This window comes from Somniosus microcephalus, chromosome 5 (assembly GCF_052327205.1).
Source record: "Somniosus microcephalus isolate GS21.2 chromosome 5, FLI_Smic_1.0, whole genome shotgun sequence".
Taxonomy (NCBI): domain Eukaryota; kingdom Metazoa; phylum Chordata; class Chondrichthyes; order Squaliformes; family Somniosidae; genus Somniosus; species Somniosus microcephalus.
The window spans coordinates 97797605-97814408 of NC_140991.1; the positions used below are offsets into that span (position 1 = coordinate 97797605).

A 16804-nucleotide genomic window follows, 5' to 3' on the forward strand; every position below is an offset into this window, starting at 1 on the left:
TCTAATCTCCAACCACTTTCTCTAAATCACAAACCTTTTTTTTCATTTCTGTATTTTATTAACACTGATATATGATTTGGAATTTTCCCATCTTGTTTCCCCCTAAACTCCAGATATGCTCCTTTTCCTGTGTTGTAATCGAGACTGGGTCACACTGCCTCCTCTTCAAAACTTTTTTTCCAGGATGTCGATTGATTTCCCCTGCTGAACTCGTAACACCCTTACCTTCCTTTCCTACTACAATTAACAAGTTTTTAAAACACAAGCTTGCCATCACTTAGCCTCCACTTCTTCCATCACTCTTGGTGATGTCCTGTACTAAGGACAACAGCCCTCACCCACCTTTCTCCATTTAAAAGAAAATGCACAGGATTTTGTTGAAGTATTTTTGATTTTTTTTCACCTCAAAAGAGGCTACCCAGAGCTGCTGTAGATTTCAAAATCAGATGCACAGTATAATTGCAATTATTTTCAAGCTCCTCTTTGAACATCATATATATATATATATATATATATATATGTATATATATTGTTCGATTTCAGTTTCTCATTATATATATATAATGAGAAACTGAAATCGAACAATATTGTATACCTATTATTTTGTATGTCATTGATGGAAAGAAAAATGCATAGTGGCCTGGATTTTACAATTGGCGGCGTACCTACTGAGTACGCCGCCGGCATCCGATTAGAATGCAAACTTACCTGATGGGGACCCTCTTTCGCGAACTTGCTGGCAGACGCTGCATACTCGAGGGTATCGTAATGGCCCACGGATCCCGGGGCGCAGCGTGTGCAGAAGCGTACCTGGGATCATGTGGGCCTGGTGCTCCAATCATCAAAGAGAAGGTCTCATTCATTTATAATCTCTGGAAAGGAAAACAAACAGACCCTCATCACTAGAGCCTTCCGGGATAAACATCTATATTTTAAGTTTCGATTTTTTTTAAGCTTAAGCTCCACATAGGTGCCAAAAAAAAATAAAAAATTTATCACTGTAGCAGCCGCTTCCTCCGAACTTTTCATTGACAAATAAACACTTTCCATGGACAAAATCCTAAAATGCTTCCATTTCCAGCCCCTCGAGTTTTTTTAATTAATTGCATTTGTCAGGAGGTATCGTCTTGCACTGTGGAAACAGACCTTGCGCCTGTTTGAACCAGCCGTAAAATTTACATACGCAGTTGGTGGGCAATTAGCCCAACTCTGTGCCAGCAATTAGGTTTTCTGATTGGTGCGGTGTTGATGCGGATGATCTGTTAAGTTGATCTGTCATACCCACCACAAATTCTGGCCCATAATCTTTTAACATCAAGGTTGCTCATATATAATGTGTTTTAATTCAAATAAATGCCAAGTGCCTGTTTCCGTTTCGTATTTCTATGTATTTTCAAACAGCCTTGTTTGCTTTGGAAATTCCTGTTTAGCTTTGCTTTCCTAGAAAAGTGACCATTTATTGTCTTCAATCTCTTCAATACAAACAGATTAAAGACATTCTGAAAGGATCTCTGCGGTTTAACCAGAGCCAGCTGGAAGCAGAGGAAAATGAGGAGATTACAATAGCAGATAACCATTACTGTTCCAATAGTCGAGCAGAAGGTGAGAGCAAAAAGCTGCCGAATGCTGACAGGGAGATGCAGGCCACCGTGAAAACAGAAGAGGTAAATCCATTCAAATATTTAGTGTTTGGTAGTGGACAGCTTTGTTGAAAAGGTCAAACCTATCTAAATGATTAAACATTAGAAGGTGCTGCACATGAAGGTCAAAAGATAAATTCAGCTTCTGTTCTGTGTTCAAACTGCAAATAATATATCCTATTTTGGGGAGAAGTAAAGATTTTAATTTTCATTATATATGTTTTTAAATGGATTCCTTACTATTTATGGTTTAATATATGTGTAAGGTAAAATCTTTCTCAGTGCAAAATGTGTTTTAAAAGCATTGCAGTGTAGTTTGGTTAACATATGAAGTGAACATACTGGTTTCTGGCAGCTGGACACAATGATTGCTGTCTATAAATGAAGCACCTGTGGTTTAGCTTTTCACTGAAGTGAAGCCAGTCCTTGGCATCAATCTTAAAGGAAACTCTTAAAAATGGTATGTTCTCTTGCAGGGATTGTAGCGTCAGATCATAACAGCTGATACATAAGTAAATGATTCAATCTATGACAGCATTTATTTCCCCTCTAGATTCAATTATTCTAATGTATCCATGCCAGCCTCACAATCCTGCACCCTCCATAAACTTCACCTTGTCCAAAACACAACCACCCATGTCCTGTTCCGCACTATGGCCAGAATTTTGCCGACGCTCAGCGGACGGGATTGGTGGCGGATCAGCTGTTAAATTTAAAATGATTGACAGCAGGTCGGGAACCCGTTGTCAAAACGCACACACTGGACTTTCCCAATGTCGAGTCTGTCAGTGCTGAGCAGACCCGACAGGCAGCGGCAGGGGAGGCAATTAAAATCATTAGTAGCTTGTTTACAGCCACTTATCAATGGTTTTTTCCCAGCTTTTTGAATTTGATAGGTCACCCACGGGTTTCCCGCTGTGCCTAGACCTTGTCTGTGAAGCTGGGGTGGGAGGTCAGTGGCCATTGAATCAGCTGATGAGTTGACAGCTTCAAATATCAAGTCAAAGCTCCCAGCTGATTGAGAAATCTGCCCTTAACCACTAGCTTCTCTAAACTGCATTTCCACTACAGATTCAGGGTGCTGCAAGTCTTTACACAAGTCTATCCAGTCTGACCTCATTACCTCTCTCACCATTGACAGATCACTTCTGTCATCTCTACTTCACCTGCCATCTATTCCATCAGATTGGTGCCCTTGAATCTCTCTCACCTTGGTCCTCAGAATCCCACCACAATCAGCCCCAACACCAACATCACCAGGCACACCAGCAGCACCAACAACAACACCAACCTTCTCCACAGTCACCTTATGCTGCACAGGATAGAGGGCATCAGCTCCCGACCAAATTGCTGCCTGGGAGGCCAGGGATGGCCTCACCATGGCCACATTTACTTCACTTGATGCTGTACACCCTGGCTGCCACATGATGCGCCAGGTTGGCACCACCCCACACCAACAACATAAAGCCCTACAGTGCCCAAGCCATTCCTTTCATACTTGTCAGCATTGCAGGGGGTACCATTATGTCTCACCATTCAAAGCAACTCACTAAGCCACTTCCAAAGGTGCACACCAATCTGTCCAAGAATGCAAAGTGTTGAAAATAAAGATTTCAATGTTTGACAGCACATTAACAGAAATTTTACATGAACATTGGCTAAAACACCTAAGTGCCTATCCTTGTGTGTTGTTAGTTGGTATGATTGCACTAAGATGAGGATGAGGGTGAGTGCGAGGGGTGGCTAGTGAGATGGGGATGTGATAATGTAGATAGAGAGGGAGGGCTGGAGGTGCAAGGTAAGTTGGTGTGAGTAACGATGTGCAGGAGTAGAGTAGGGAAGGCAGAGTGATGGGGATGTGATGAGTGGCACAGGAGGATGAGGTTGAGTGTGGCTGTGCAGTAATGTTTCATAATCTACTGAGATCATTGAAGGGTTTGCTCCACTGTAGCCAGGTCCTCCTGACCATATCCCTGCTTGTGCCCTCCAGTGCAATGTGCAATCAGGCTGCGTTGATCTCCTGGGGAGGTCTCTTCCGCCCATGGGAAGGGAAGAGACCTCCCTGCATGCTGTGACTCCCTCCATAAGCATATGGAGGGAGTCATAGAGAGTCATAGAGTTATACAGCACAGAAAGAGGCCCTTCGGCCCATCGTGTCTGCGCCGACCATCAATCCCTGTCCAGCCTAATCCCATTTTCCAGCATTTGGTCCATAGCCTTGTATGCAATGGCATTTCAAGTACTCATCCAAATGCTTCTTGAATGTTATGAGGGTTCCTGCCTCTACCACCCTTTCAGGCAGTGAGTTCCAGATTCCAACCACCCACTGGGTGAAAAAGTTCCTCCTCAAATCCCCTCTAAACCTCCTGCCCCTTACCTTGAATCTATGCCCCCTTGTTATTGACCCCCCTACTAAGGGGAAAAGTTCCTCTTTATCTACCCTATCTATGCCCCTCATCATTTTGTACACCTCAATCAGGTCCCCGCTCAGCCTTCTTTGCTCCAAGGAAAACAACCCCAGCCTGTTTAGTCTTTCTTCATAGCTGAGGCGCTCCATCCCAGGTAACATCCTGGTGAATCTTCTCTGCACCCTCTCCAAAGCAATCACATCCTTCCTATAGTGAGGCGACCAGAACTGCACACAGTACTCCAGCTGTGGCCTCACCAGCGTTTTGTACAGCTCCATCATAACCTCCCTGCTCTTATATTCTATGCCTCGGCTAATGAAGGCAAGTATCCCATATGCCTTTTTAACCACCTTATCTACCTGTTTCGCTGCCTTCAGGGATCTATGTACATGTACACCAAGGTCCCTCTGACCGTCTGTACTTCCTAGGGTCCTACCACTCATTGTGTATTCCCTTGCCTTATTTGTCCGTCCAAAATGCATCACCTCGCACTTTTCAGGGTTAAATTCCATTTGCCACTTTTCCGCCCATCTGACCAACCCGTTTATATCGTCCTGTAGCCTGAGGCTTTCCTCCTCGCAATTTACCACCCCACCAATTTTCGTGTCATCTGCGAACTTACTGATCATACCTTTTACATTCTCATCCAAATCATTTATGTAGATCACAAACAGCAAGGGTCCCAGCACCGATCCCTGAGGTACCCCACTGGACACAGGCTTCCAGTCACAAAAGCAACCTTCGACCATCACCCTCTGCCTCCTGCCACTCAGCCAGTTTAGGATCCAACGCGCCAAGGCACCCTGGATCCCATGGGCTCTTACCTTCTTGACCAGTCTCCTATGCGGGACTTTGTCAAAAGCTTTACTGAAATCCATGTAAACCACATCCACAGCATTTCCCTCATCCACACACCTAGTCACCCCCTTGAAAAATTCAATCAGATTGGTCAGACATGATTTACCCTTGACAAAGCCATGCTGACTATCCCCGATTAATCCTTGCCTCTCCAAGTGGAGACTAATTTTGTCCCTCAGAATTTTTTCCAATAATTACCCTACCACAGATGTTAGGCTCATTGGCCTGTAATTCCCTGGTTTATCCCTGCTACCCTTCTTGAATAATGGTACTACGTTAGCTGTTCTCCAGTCCTCTGGTACACCCCCTGTGGCCAGAGAGGTTCTGAAAATTTGTGTCAGAGCCCCTGCAATCTCCTCCTTTGCCTCACACAACAGCCTGGGATACATCTCGTCCGGGCCTGGGGATTTATCCACTTTTTGGCCTGCTAAAACCGCTAGTACCTCCTCCCTCTCGATGCTAATATGTTCAAGTATGTCACAGTCCCCTTGCCCGATTTCTATGTCTACATCGTCTTTCTCCATAGTGAACACAGATGCAAAAAATTCATTCAAAACCCCGCCTACATCATCTGGCTCTACACACAGATTGCCACTTTGGTCCCTAATGGGCCCTACCCTTTCCCTGGTTATCCTCTTGCCCTTAGTATACTTATAAAACATCTTAGGATTTTCCTTTATTTTGCTCGCCAGTGTTATTTCATGGCCCCTCCTCGCCCTCCTAATTTCTTTTTTAAGTATGCCCCTGCACTTTTTATACTCCTCTAGGGCTTCCTCCGTCTTTAGTCTTTTGTAACTGCCAAAAGCCCCCCTTTTTTTCCTAATGCATTTTTGTATATCCCTTGTCATCCAAGGTTCCCTTTGCTTGTTGGTCCCACCCTTGACCTTTACAGGAACATGTTGGCGTTGTACTCTCTCTATTTCCCTTCTGAAAGTCTCCCACTGCTTTGATGTGGATTTTCCTATAAGTAGCTGCTCCCAGTCCACTTTGGCCAGATCCTGCCTTATCATATTAAAATCGGCCTTCCCCCAATTTAGAACCCTTATTTCCGGGCCGTCTTTGTCTTTTTCCATGACCACCTTAAATCTCACCGAATTATGGTCACTGTCGCCAAAATGCTCTCCTACTGACACTTCCACCACTTGCCCGGCTACATTCCCTAGAATTAGGTCCAGTACCGCCCCCTCTCTTGTAGGACTTTCTACATGTTGGCTCAAAAAGCTCTCCTGGATGCACTTTAAGAATTCTGCACCCTCTAAGCCTTTCACACTCTGACTATCCCAATTAATATTGGGGAAGTTGAAATCCCCCACTATTATTACCCTATTATTTTCGCACTTCTCTGAGATTTGCCTACATATCTGTTCCTCTATCTCCCCCTGACTGTTTGGGGGCCTATAGTACACTCCCAGCAAAGTGCTTGCCCCCTTTTTGTTTTTAAGTTCTACCCATATGGCCTCATTAGAGGAACCTGCTAATATATCATCCCTCCTTACAGCAGTAATTGATTCCTTAATTAATATTGCAACACCCCCTCCCCTTTTACACCCCCCTCTGTCTCGCCTGAAGATTCTATACCCCGGAATATTGAGCTGCCAGTCCTGACCCTCCTTCAACCATGTCTCCGTGATAGCAACAATATCGTACTCCCATGTGTTCAACAACAACTTCAGTTCATCCACCTTATTTGCAAGACTCCTTGCATTAAAATAAATGCCTTCCAGCCTTGCCATATTCCCTTTTGCCTTCACATATTTGCTCTGCCTTCCCAGCTGACTTGTTTTTTCCTCCGTATTTGGCTGTAAATCACCCCCTACTATAGTTCCACACTGTATCCCATCCCCCTGCCAAGTTAGTTTAAACCCACCCCCAGCAGTGCTAGCAAACCTCCCCGCAAGGATATTGGTCCCCCTCTGGTTCAGGTGTAAACCGTCCGACTTGTACAAGTCCCACCTTTCCCAGAAGCAGACCCAGTGATCCAGTCATGGGAGAACCTGGGTGCAGCCGTGCACCTTTGTGCAGTCATTGTCAGTGTTTGCAGCACCTCAATGCTGTAGAACACTGACAGCACAAATGTCAAACAAAACTTGAATTCCTCATTCTCACCATCAAAACCCTTCACGGCCTTGCCATACCCTAATTGTGCAACCGCTTTCAGTCTTATAGCTCCTACGTCCTTCAGTCCTGTGACTCTAGCCTATTGTGCACCGCCTCCCCCACACACACCTTTCACCCACCATTGGAAGCAGAGCTGTCAGCTGCCTGCGCCTTACTCATCACAATTCCTAACCTGAACCTTTGTCAGCCTTTCTCTTACTACTGTTCGGATCTCGAGACTTACAAATAAGCGTTATAATGACAGATAAGTATGTGTGCATGTACATAGACCCCTGAAGGCAGCAGGACAGGTCGATAAGGTGGTTAAAAGGGCATATGGGATACTTGCCTTCATTAGCCGAGGCATAGAATATAAGAGCAGGGAGGTTATGATGGAGCTGTACAAAACGCTAGTTAGGCCACAGCTAGAATACTGTGTGCAGTTCTGGTCGCCACACTAAAGGAAGGATGTGATTGCATTGGAGAGGGTGCAGAGGAGATTCACCAGGATGTTACCTGGGCTGGAGCACTTCAGCTATGAAGAGAGACTGAACAGGCCGGGGTTGTTTTCCTTAGAGCAGAGAAGGCTGAGGGGGGACCTGATTGAGGTGTACAAAATTATGAGGGGCATAGATAGGGTAGATAGAAAGGAACTTTTCCCCTTAGTAGAGGGGTCAATAACCAGGGGGCATAGTTTCAAGGTAAGGGGCAGGAGGTTTAGAGGGGATTGGAGGAAGGTGGTTGGAATCTGGAACTCACTGCCTGAAAGGGTGGTAGAGGCAGGAACCCTCACAACATTCAAGAAGCATTTAGATGAGCACTTGAAACGCCATAGCATACAAGGCTACAGACCAAGTGCTGGAAAATGGGATTAGAATAGACAGGGCTTGATGGCCAGCGTGGACACGATGGGCCGAAGGGCCTCTTTCTATGCTGTATAACTCTATGACTCTAAAATTGGTCTTTATTCACACTACAGTTCAAAATTCAAGTGTACATCGCAATCAATATGCTCCCAATTTACCGTACATAAAATTACCTCCCCAGCAACTTATCCCAAGTTAACCGCACATAAAAGTACCCTTTAACAATATCTAAGCTCTATGTCCGACTTTCATACATACTCCTTTATTTCTGGGTGATCGGTCCAGAAAAGTCATAAGTTGCAAACATAGACTGGCCAGCTTTCTTTGTTCCTCTATTCTTCCTTCTTTCTGAATTTCCCGCCTCTGGGTCATTTTTATAGTGCCTTTCTGCCGGCCTCCCTCGTACATCACTATCTGCCTCCCTCTGATAGGTCAGTTTCACTCCAAACCTTCCCTGATTGGAGTTCCTTCTGCATGACACGTTCATGTTCCTGTGATGTGTGTGGGGGCGGGACTTCCTCTTCAACCCATGTTTCTCCTTTCTGTCGATGTGGTCTCACAAACAAAGGACCATGCTGACCACCAGGCAAAGGACCCCCTGCTGACTTCCACCATTTTGTCTCTTCCCAAACAAAGGAACACATGCTGACCACCAGGCAAAGGACCCCCTGCTGACTTCCACCATTTTGTCTCTTCCCAAACAACACATGCTGACTTCCTACATTTTGAGTATTCTGTAACCATTTCACAATTTGTTCTGAACTTCGATCTCCACACAGTAACAGCGGTTTTATTACAGTTTTTAGAATCTTACAGCTTTTCACCTCTCCACTTCTCTCTGCTCTTTTTAAAAAAATGCTTCTCAAAAATTCTCTTCAACCATCTATTTGGTCACTCACCATGGTTTGATGTCCCTTTTCCTATTTGTGAATCACTTTGGCATGTTTTTATGTTAAAGGTGCTATATAAAGGCAAGTTGTTGTCCCATTAAATACCACCCACCACATCATTGGAGGGTATCCAAATGGTGATGGTGAATTAAAGTAGTTTTTTCATAATTGTTTAAGACCCACATCTCAAAAAATACAGGTATAATTAAGATTAACACAAGTGGTGAAATGCCTGTGCTTAACAACACTTGCTGGGGCGCATGATACCTGGTATACAGTTGGCACAGAGGGGTCACAGGGTGGTTGGAAACGACAAATGTCACCCTGCTGTAGCAAGCACGCACTTCTGGTATTGGGGCTAATGCTCACTGCTTTGGCAGAACTTTACTCTGCATCTATTCATGCTTTACCTTACCTAGGAGAAGGAAAGTGTTCCACTTTCTAGTACTAACATCCCTCAACTTGATGAGCAAAAAATTCACCAAAAAATGTCTCCCTTTAAAGTAATTACTCCTTTTTTATATGAAACCAAATCTAGCCATACAATGTTTAACCTGGGACGAACTTGTGTTAACAGGTCCGTAGATAACATGGTATATCTATTATCATCGGAAAACAGTAAGAATCTTCATTTTCAGCAATGAACACATTAATTAATGATAATTTAAAGGTGCATATTACTGGACTGCTACAAATAAAGTGTATTAGCAATAAAATAGATTCCCTGAGGGGGGCAAATTGATTATATTCCTAGTGAATGGAAAAGAGGCATCATGCTGGTAAAGGAGAACTTTGGAGCTGGATATGTTTAGAATACTGCATAATGGTTCTAATCATTAATATGTATTAGAAGCCTGTTTCAAAACTCCACATTTTATAATGTAATGGAAGCCTCCATGTCATGAATACTTCACCTAATTGATTAAATAGGTCAACGTTCAACAAATGGTACTAACTAATTCTGCAGCAGCCAAAGAAAAAGAGCTTTACAATTTCTGCTACACAAGGGAATCTGCATAAATTCACGAAGAACTTGCTATAATGGGCTGAATTTTGCCGGCACTCAGAGTGCGGGTTTGAAGGTGGGTCCGCTGTCAAAATAGCAAAGATTGACAGCGGGTAGGAAACCCGCTGTCAACCCGCCTCCACACAAGTCTCCCAGGTGTCGGGTCTGTCTGCGCAGAACTGACCCAACACCAAGCAGCGGGGGAGACAATTTAGATCATTACATGGTTTGTTAACAGCCAATTTAATGCTATTTTGAGCCTACCTTGTAATTTTACGTGCTCCCCCACGGGTAACCCGCTGCTCGGGGAACACGCCAGCTCACCCTGGCTTGCGTTGAGTCTGCTTTGATTTATCTGATAACCTGACAGCTACAGAAGTGGTATAAAGGAAACCATGTTCAGTTTCAGAGCTCAGAAACTGTTGGTTACTGTATTTGTAAGACATATAGAGATTTCTTTAGCATGCAAATGTTTAGAGCCAACCCTATATCCAGTGACACCTCATTGGAACAAACTCTCTCACCATTGACAGATCGCTTCTGTCATCTCAACTGCAGCTGCAATCTATTCCAGCAACATCGGTACCCTTGAAAAAAATCTCACCTTGGTCCTCTGAATCCTTCCTCGATCAGCCCCAACACCAACATCACCAGGCATACCAACATTACTAATGACAACACCAACCTTCTCCGCCATCACCTGATGCTGCACAGGACACAGGGCATCCGTACCTGACAACATTGCTGTTTGTGTGTTGTTAGTTGGTATGCTTGCAGTAGGATCAGGGTGAGTGTGAGGGGTGGCTAGTGAGATGGAGAAGTCATAATGTAGATAGAGAGGGATAGGTGGAGGTGCAAGGTAAGTTGGTGTGAGTAAGGATGTGCAGGAGTAGGATAGGGAAGGCAGAGTGACGGGGATGTGATGAGAGGCACAGCAGGATGAGGTTGAGTGTGGCGTTGCAGTAATGTTTCGTGATCTATTGAGATCATTGAAAGGTTGGCGCCACTGCAGCCAGGGACTCCTGATGATATCCCTGCTTTAGCCCTCCTGTGCAATGTGCAACCAGACTGTGATCTCTTGGGCAGGTCTCTTCCACCCATGGGAAGGGAAGAGAACCTCCCTTTGTGCAGTGTTTGCAGCACCTCAATGCTGCAGAACACTGACAGCACAGCTAAATCAATGTGGCCATGGTCCCTTTAATGACGTTATCAGACCCGCTTCCTGTTAATTGGCCAGGAACCTCGCAGGGCGGGCTTAACAAGGCCAATCTATGGAAAATCATTTTCAGAGAGCGGCTGCAGACGGAAGCGGGACCGGAAGCCGCCAACTAGCTCTCCCGCCGCCATCCCGGTTCCACAGGGAAAATCATGCCCAATGATTCAGTGAAATATTGAAAATATTATTTTATTTAACTTCTAATAGATTATTACAACGAATTCAACAAAAGCTAAGAACAAAATACTTCTTAGCTGGGTCATCTTGGGGAAGATACAGAATGATAGCTAAACGACTCGTCCAAGAGTTTACGGGAAACTTCGTAGATGAATCATCTTTTGGTGCTCTGCCATAACTTTTACTAGCTGGTTAGAGTGATGTTGCCTTAGGCCGAAGATTAGGTCACCTGCCCTACTTGATCATGAATTGGTGAGGTCAGATAGGTATTGAGCAGCAATTTTTTTAATGTTGAAATCAGTAGATTTAGATGTTATATACAATTCCTCAATTTTGCATAAACCATATTATATTAAATAAAAATCTTCTGTTGTATTCGACAGATGAAATTTAATGTGGAGCCGTGTAAGAGGATACATTTTGAGAGAAAGAATTTGAAAAAGAAATATACAATATTCTGAAATAAAACTTTAAGCACTTATGGGTTCAGATTCCCAAGTCTTTAAAAGTAGCAGAATGTGAATAAAGCTGTGGGCAGAAGAAAAGGCATATAAGAACATAAGAATTGGAGCAGGAGTAGGAGTAGGCCATTCAATAAGATCATGGCTGATCTCTGACCTCAACTCCACTTTCCCACCCGATCCCCATATCCCTTGATTCCCCGAGAGTCCAAAATTCTATGGGCTGGATTTTCTCAATGGAGACGTGCAGGAGTCATGACTTCTGGTTTCCGGGTTTCAGTCCCGCCCCCAGCGACGTCTGACCAACCCACGCTATTTTCCATTGATTGGCCTTGGTAAGCCCGCCCTGCTCTGTTCTAAGGTGAGCCCTTGCACAAAGGCTCACCAAGACCTCTCTCCTCAGCAGAAAGCAGATGGCTGCAGCATCTGAGAATGCAGCAGCCATTCTGTCATCTCTGCCGTTGAGATGAGGCACCTCCGGATCCTCAAAGGTTGAAGCCTGCAGAAAGAAGCAAAGGTAAGGAAACTTTTTCCAACACTTAACACTCACCTCTCATACTTACCTGTCCACACTTGCACCCATCACTCACCTCTACAGCTGACATTTCGACCCCTCTCACCCCCGTAGACCCACTGCTCGCATCACTGACCCTGGCGAGGTTCGCAGCCGTCTTCCCGGGAGGCAGGTCCACGAGTCGCGCCGGGACCCGTCTCCTCAAGGCGTGAAGGGGATTAGAGCCAATTAATTTGAGGCTTTTTCCCATTTTACGCCTGCAATTGCGGGCATCCCTGCGCGACTCAGGGACCCGCCTCCCAGGAAGATGACATGGAGGCGGTTTGGAAGCGGGGTCGGTACCCCCTCCCAGTTTCTGCCATTTTCCCGGCTGACCCGCCTCCTCAGGGCTGGATTTCCTCAGCCCTATCTCAGCCTTGAATATACTCAACGACTGAGCATCCACAGCCCTTTGGGGCAGTGAATTCCAAAGATTCACAACCCTTGAGCAAAGAAATTCCTCCTCATCTCAGCCTTAAAAGGCCGACCGCTTATCCTAAGACTATGCCCCCCCGCCCCCCCAAGTTCTAGACTCTCCAGCCAGGGTAAACAATCTCTCAGCATCTACCTTATCAATCCCCCTCAGAATATTTCAATAAGATCACCTCTCATTCTTCTAAGCTCCAGCGAGTATAGGCCCAATCTACTCAATCTCTCCTCATAGGACAACCTGCTCATCCCAGGTATCAATCTAGTGAACCCTCGTTGCACCACCTCTAAGGCAAGTATATCCTTCCTTAGATAAGGAGACCAAAACTGTGCACAGTACTCCAGGTATGGTTCCTCTTTATCTACCCTGCTAGTTACATCCTCAAAAAACTCTAATAAATTTGTTAAACACGATTTCCCTTTCATGAAATCATGTTGACTCTGCCTCCTCATATTATGATTTTCTAAGTGCCCTGTTACCACTTCCTTAATAATGGATTCCAGCGTTTTCCAGACGACTGACGTCAGTCTAAATGGCCTATAGTTCCCGGTTTTCTCTCTCCCTCCTTTCTTGAATAGCGGGGTTACATTTGCTACCTTCCAGTCTGCTGGGACTGTTCTAGAATCTAGGGAATTTTGGAAGATCACAACCAATGCACCCACTATCTCTGCAGCCACCTCTTTTAGAACCCTAGGATGTAGGCTGTCAGGTCCAGGGGATTTGTCAGCTTTTAGTCCCATTAGTTTCTCAAGTACTTTTTTTCTACTGATATTAATTATTTTAAATAACAACAGAAAATGCTGGAAAAACTCAGCAGGCCAGGCAACATCCGTGGAGAGAAAATAGAGTTGACGTTTCGGGTCTAACCCTTTTTCAAGTTCCTCACTCTCATTAGCCCCTTGGTTTCCCACTATTTTTGGTATGCTTTTTATGTCTTCTACTGTGAAGACAGATACAAAATATTTGTTTGAGGTCTCTGCCATTTCCTTGTTCCCCAATATAATTTCTCCTCTCTCAGCCTCCAAGGGACCAATGCTTACTTTTGCTACTCTCTTCTTTTTTACATACTTGTAGAAGCTCTTTCAGTCTGCTTTTATATTTCTTGCTAGTTTACTCTCATATTCTATTTTCTCCCTTTTTATCAATTTTTTGGTCATCCTTTGCTGGTTTCTAAAGCACTACCAATCCTCAGGCTTACTACTATTCTTCGCAACATTATAAGCCTCTTCTTTTAATCTAATATTATCCTTAACTTCTTTAGTTAGCCACAGAATCATAGAATCATAGATTGGTTACAGCACAGAAGGAGGCCATTCGGCCTGTAGAGCCCATGCCGGCTCTCTGCAAGAGCACTTCAGCTAGTCCCACTCCCCCGCCCTTTCCCCGTAGCGCTGCAATTTTTCCCCCTCAGGTACTTATCCAATTCCCTTTTGAAATCCATGATTGAGTCTGCCTCCACCAGCCTTTCAGGCAGTGCATTCCAGATCCGAACCACTCGCTGCGTAAAAAAGTTTTTCCTCATGTCGCCTTTGGTTCTTTTGCCAATCACCTTGAATCTGTGTCCTCTGGTTCTCGACCCTTCCGCCAATCGGAACAGTTTCTATCTACTCTGCCTAGACCCCTCATGATTTTGAATACTTCTATCAAATCTCCTCTCAACCTTCTCTACTCTAAGGAGAACAACCCCAGCTTCTCTAGTCTATCCGTGTAACTGAAGTCCCTCATCCCTGGAATCATTCTCATAAATCTTTTCTGCACCCTCTCTAAGGCCTTCGCATCCTTCCTAAAGTACTGTGCCTAGAATTGGCCACAATACTCCAGTTGAGGCCAAACCACTGTTTTATAAAGGTTCATCATGACTTTCTTGCTTTTGTATTCTATGCCTCTATTTATGAAGCCCAGTATCCCGTATGCTTTTTTAACCACTTTCTCAACCGGCCCTGCAACCTTCAACGATTTGTGCACATATACCCACAGGTGTCTCTGTTCATGCACCCCCTTTAGAATTGTACCCTTTAGTTTATATTGCCTCTCCTTATTCTTCCTACCAAAATGTATCACTTTGCATTTTTCATCTGCCATAAATTCACCCATTTCACCAGCCTGTCTACGTCTTCTTGAAGTCTATCACTATCCTCCTCACTGTTCACTATACCTCCAAGTTTAGTTTCATCTGCAAGTTTTGAAATTGTGCCCTGTACTCACAAGTCCAAGTCATTAATATATATCAAGAAAAGCAGTGGTCCTAGTACCAACCCCTGGGGAACACCACTTCCTCCAGTCTGAAAAACAACCGTTCACCAGTACTCTCTGTTTCCTGTCACTTAGCCAATTTCGTATCCATGCTGCCACTGTTCCTTCTATTCCATGGGTTTCAACTTTGCTGGTAAGCCCATTATGTGGCACTTTATCAAATGCCTTTTGGAAGTCCATATACACCACGCCAACCGCATTGCCCTCATCAACCCTCTTTGTTACCTCATCAAAAAACTCGATCAAGATAGTTAAACACAATTTGCCTTTAACAAATCCGTGCTGGCTTTCCTTAATTAATCCACACTTGTCCAAGTGACTGTTAACTTTGTCCCTGATTATTGTTTAGAATCATAGAAAGTTACAGCACGGAAGGAGACCATTTTGGTCCATCGTGTCCGCGCCGGCCAACAAAGAGCTATCCAGCCTAATCCCACTTCCCAGCTCTTGGTCCGTAGCCCTGCAGGTTAGAGCATCCCAAGTGCACATCCAAGTACTTTTTAAATGTGGTTAGGGTTCCTGCCTCTACCACCCTTTCAGGCAGTGAGTTCCAGACCCCACAACCCTCTGGGTGAAGAAATTTCCCCTCAAATCCCCTCTAAACTTTCCGCCAATTATTTTAAATCTGTGCCCCCTGGCTTTTGACCCCTCTGCTAAGGGAAATAGGTCCTTTCTATCCACTTTATCTATGCCCCTCATAATTTTATACACCTCAATAAGATCGCCCCTCAGCCTCCTCTGTCCCAAGAAAAACAGACCCAGCCTATCCAGTCTTTCCTATAGTGAAGATTCTCTACTCCCGGCAACATCCTTGTAAATCTCCTTTGTACCCTCTCTAGTGCAATCACATCTTTCCTGTAATGTGGTGACCAGAACTGCATGCAGTACTCTAGCTGAGGTCTAACTAGTGTTTTATACAGTTGAAGCATAACCCCCCCTTGCTCTTGTATTCTATGCTATGGCTAATAAAGGCAAGCATTCCGTATGCCTTCTTAACCACCTTATCTACCTGGCCTGCTACCTTCAGGGATCTGTGGACATGCACTCCAAGGTCCCTTTGTTCCTCTACATTACTCAGTGTCCTACCATTTAATGTGTATTCCCTTTCCTTGTTAACCCTCCCCAAATTCATTACCTTACACTTCTCCGGATTGAATTCCATTTGCCACTGTTCTGCCCACCTGACCAATTTATTGATAGCTTCCTGCAGTCTACAGCCTCCTTCTTTAGTATCAACCACACAGCCGATTTTAGTATCATCTGCAAACTTCTTAATCATATTCAAGTCTAGATCATTGATATATACCACAAAAAGCAAGGGACCTAGTACTGAGCCCTGCGGAACCCCACTGGAAACAGCCTTCCAGTCACAAAAACACCCATCAACCGTTACCCTCTGCTTCCTGTCTCCGAGCCAGTTTTGAATCCAACTTGACACTTTGCCCTGGATCCCATGGGCTTTTAACTTCATGACCAGTCTGTCATGTGGAACCTTATCAAAAGCCTTGCTAAAGTCCATATACACTACATCAATCGCACTACCCTCATCTACCCTCCTTGTTACCTCCTCAAAAAATTCAATCAAGTTTGTCAGACACGACCTTCCCTTAACAAATCCGTGCTGACTATCCTTGATTAATCCATGTCTTTCTAAATGAAGATTTATCCTGTCCTTCAGAATTCTTTACAAAAGCTTCCCTACTACCGAGGTTAAACTGACTCGCCTATAGTTGCTAGGTTTATCCTTACACCCTTTTTTGAACAAGGGTGTAACATTTGCAGTTCTCCAGTCCTCTGGCACCAACCCCATAACTAAGAAGGATTTGAAGATTATGGCGAGTCCCTCCGCGATTTCCTCCTTATCCTCCCTCAGCATCCTAGGATGCATCCCATCCGGTCCTGGTGACTTATCTACTTTGACTTCAGACAGCCTTTCTAGTACCTCCTCG

At 44.6% G+C, this 16804-nt stretch overlaps 1 protein-coding gene across 2 annotated transcripts in view; it reads left to right on the plus strand.

Annotated features, from left to right (window-relative positions):
- tbc1d5 (TBC1 domain family, member 5) overlaps positions 1-16804 on the plus strand; it is a 508566-nt gene that overhangs the window by 479744 nt on the left and 12018 nt on the right. For both annotated transcript variants that reach the window (XM_085988017.1, XM_085988016.1), the window contains one exon: positions 1488-1664. In XM_085988017.1, the coding sequence (XP_085844143.1) occupies positions 1488-1664 (177 nt within the window). The remainder of the gene's footprint in view (positions 1-1487; positions 1665-16804) is intronic.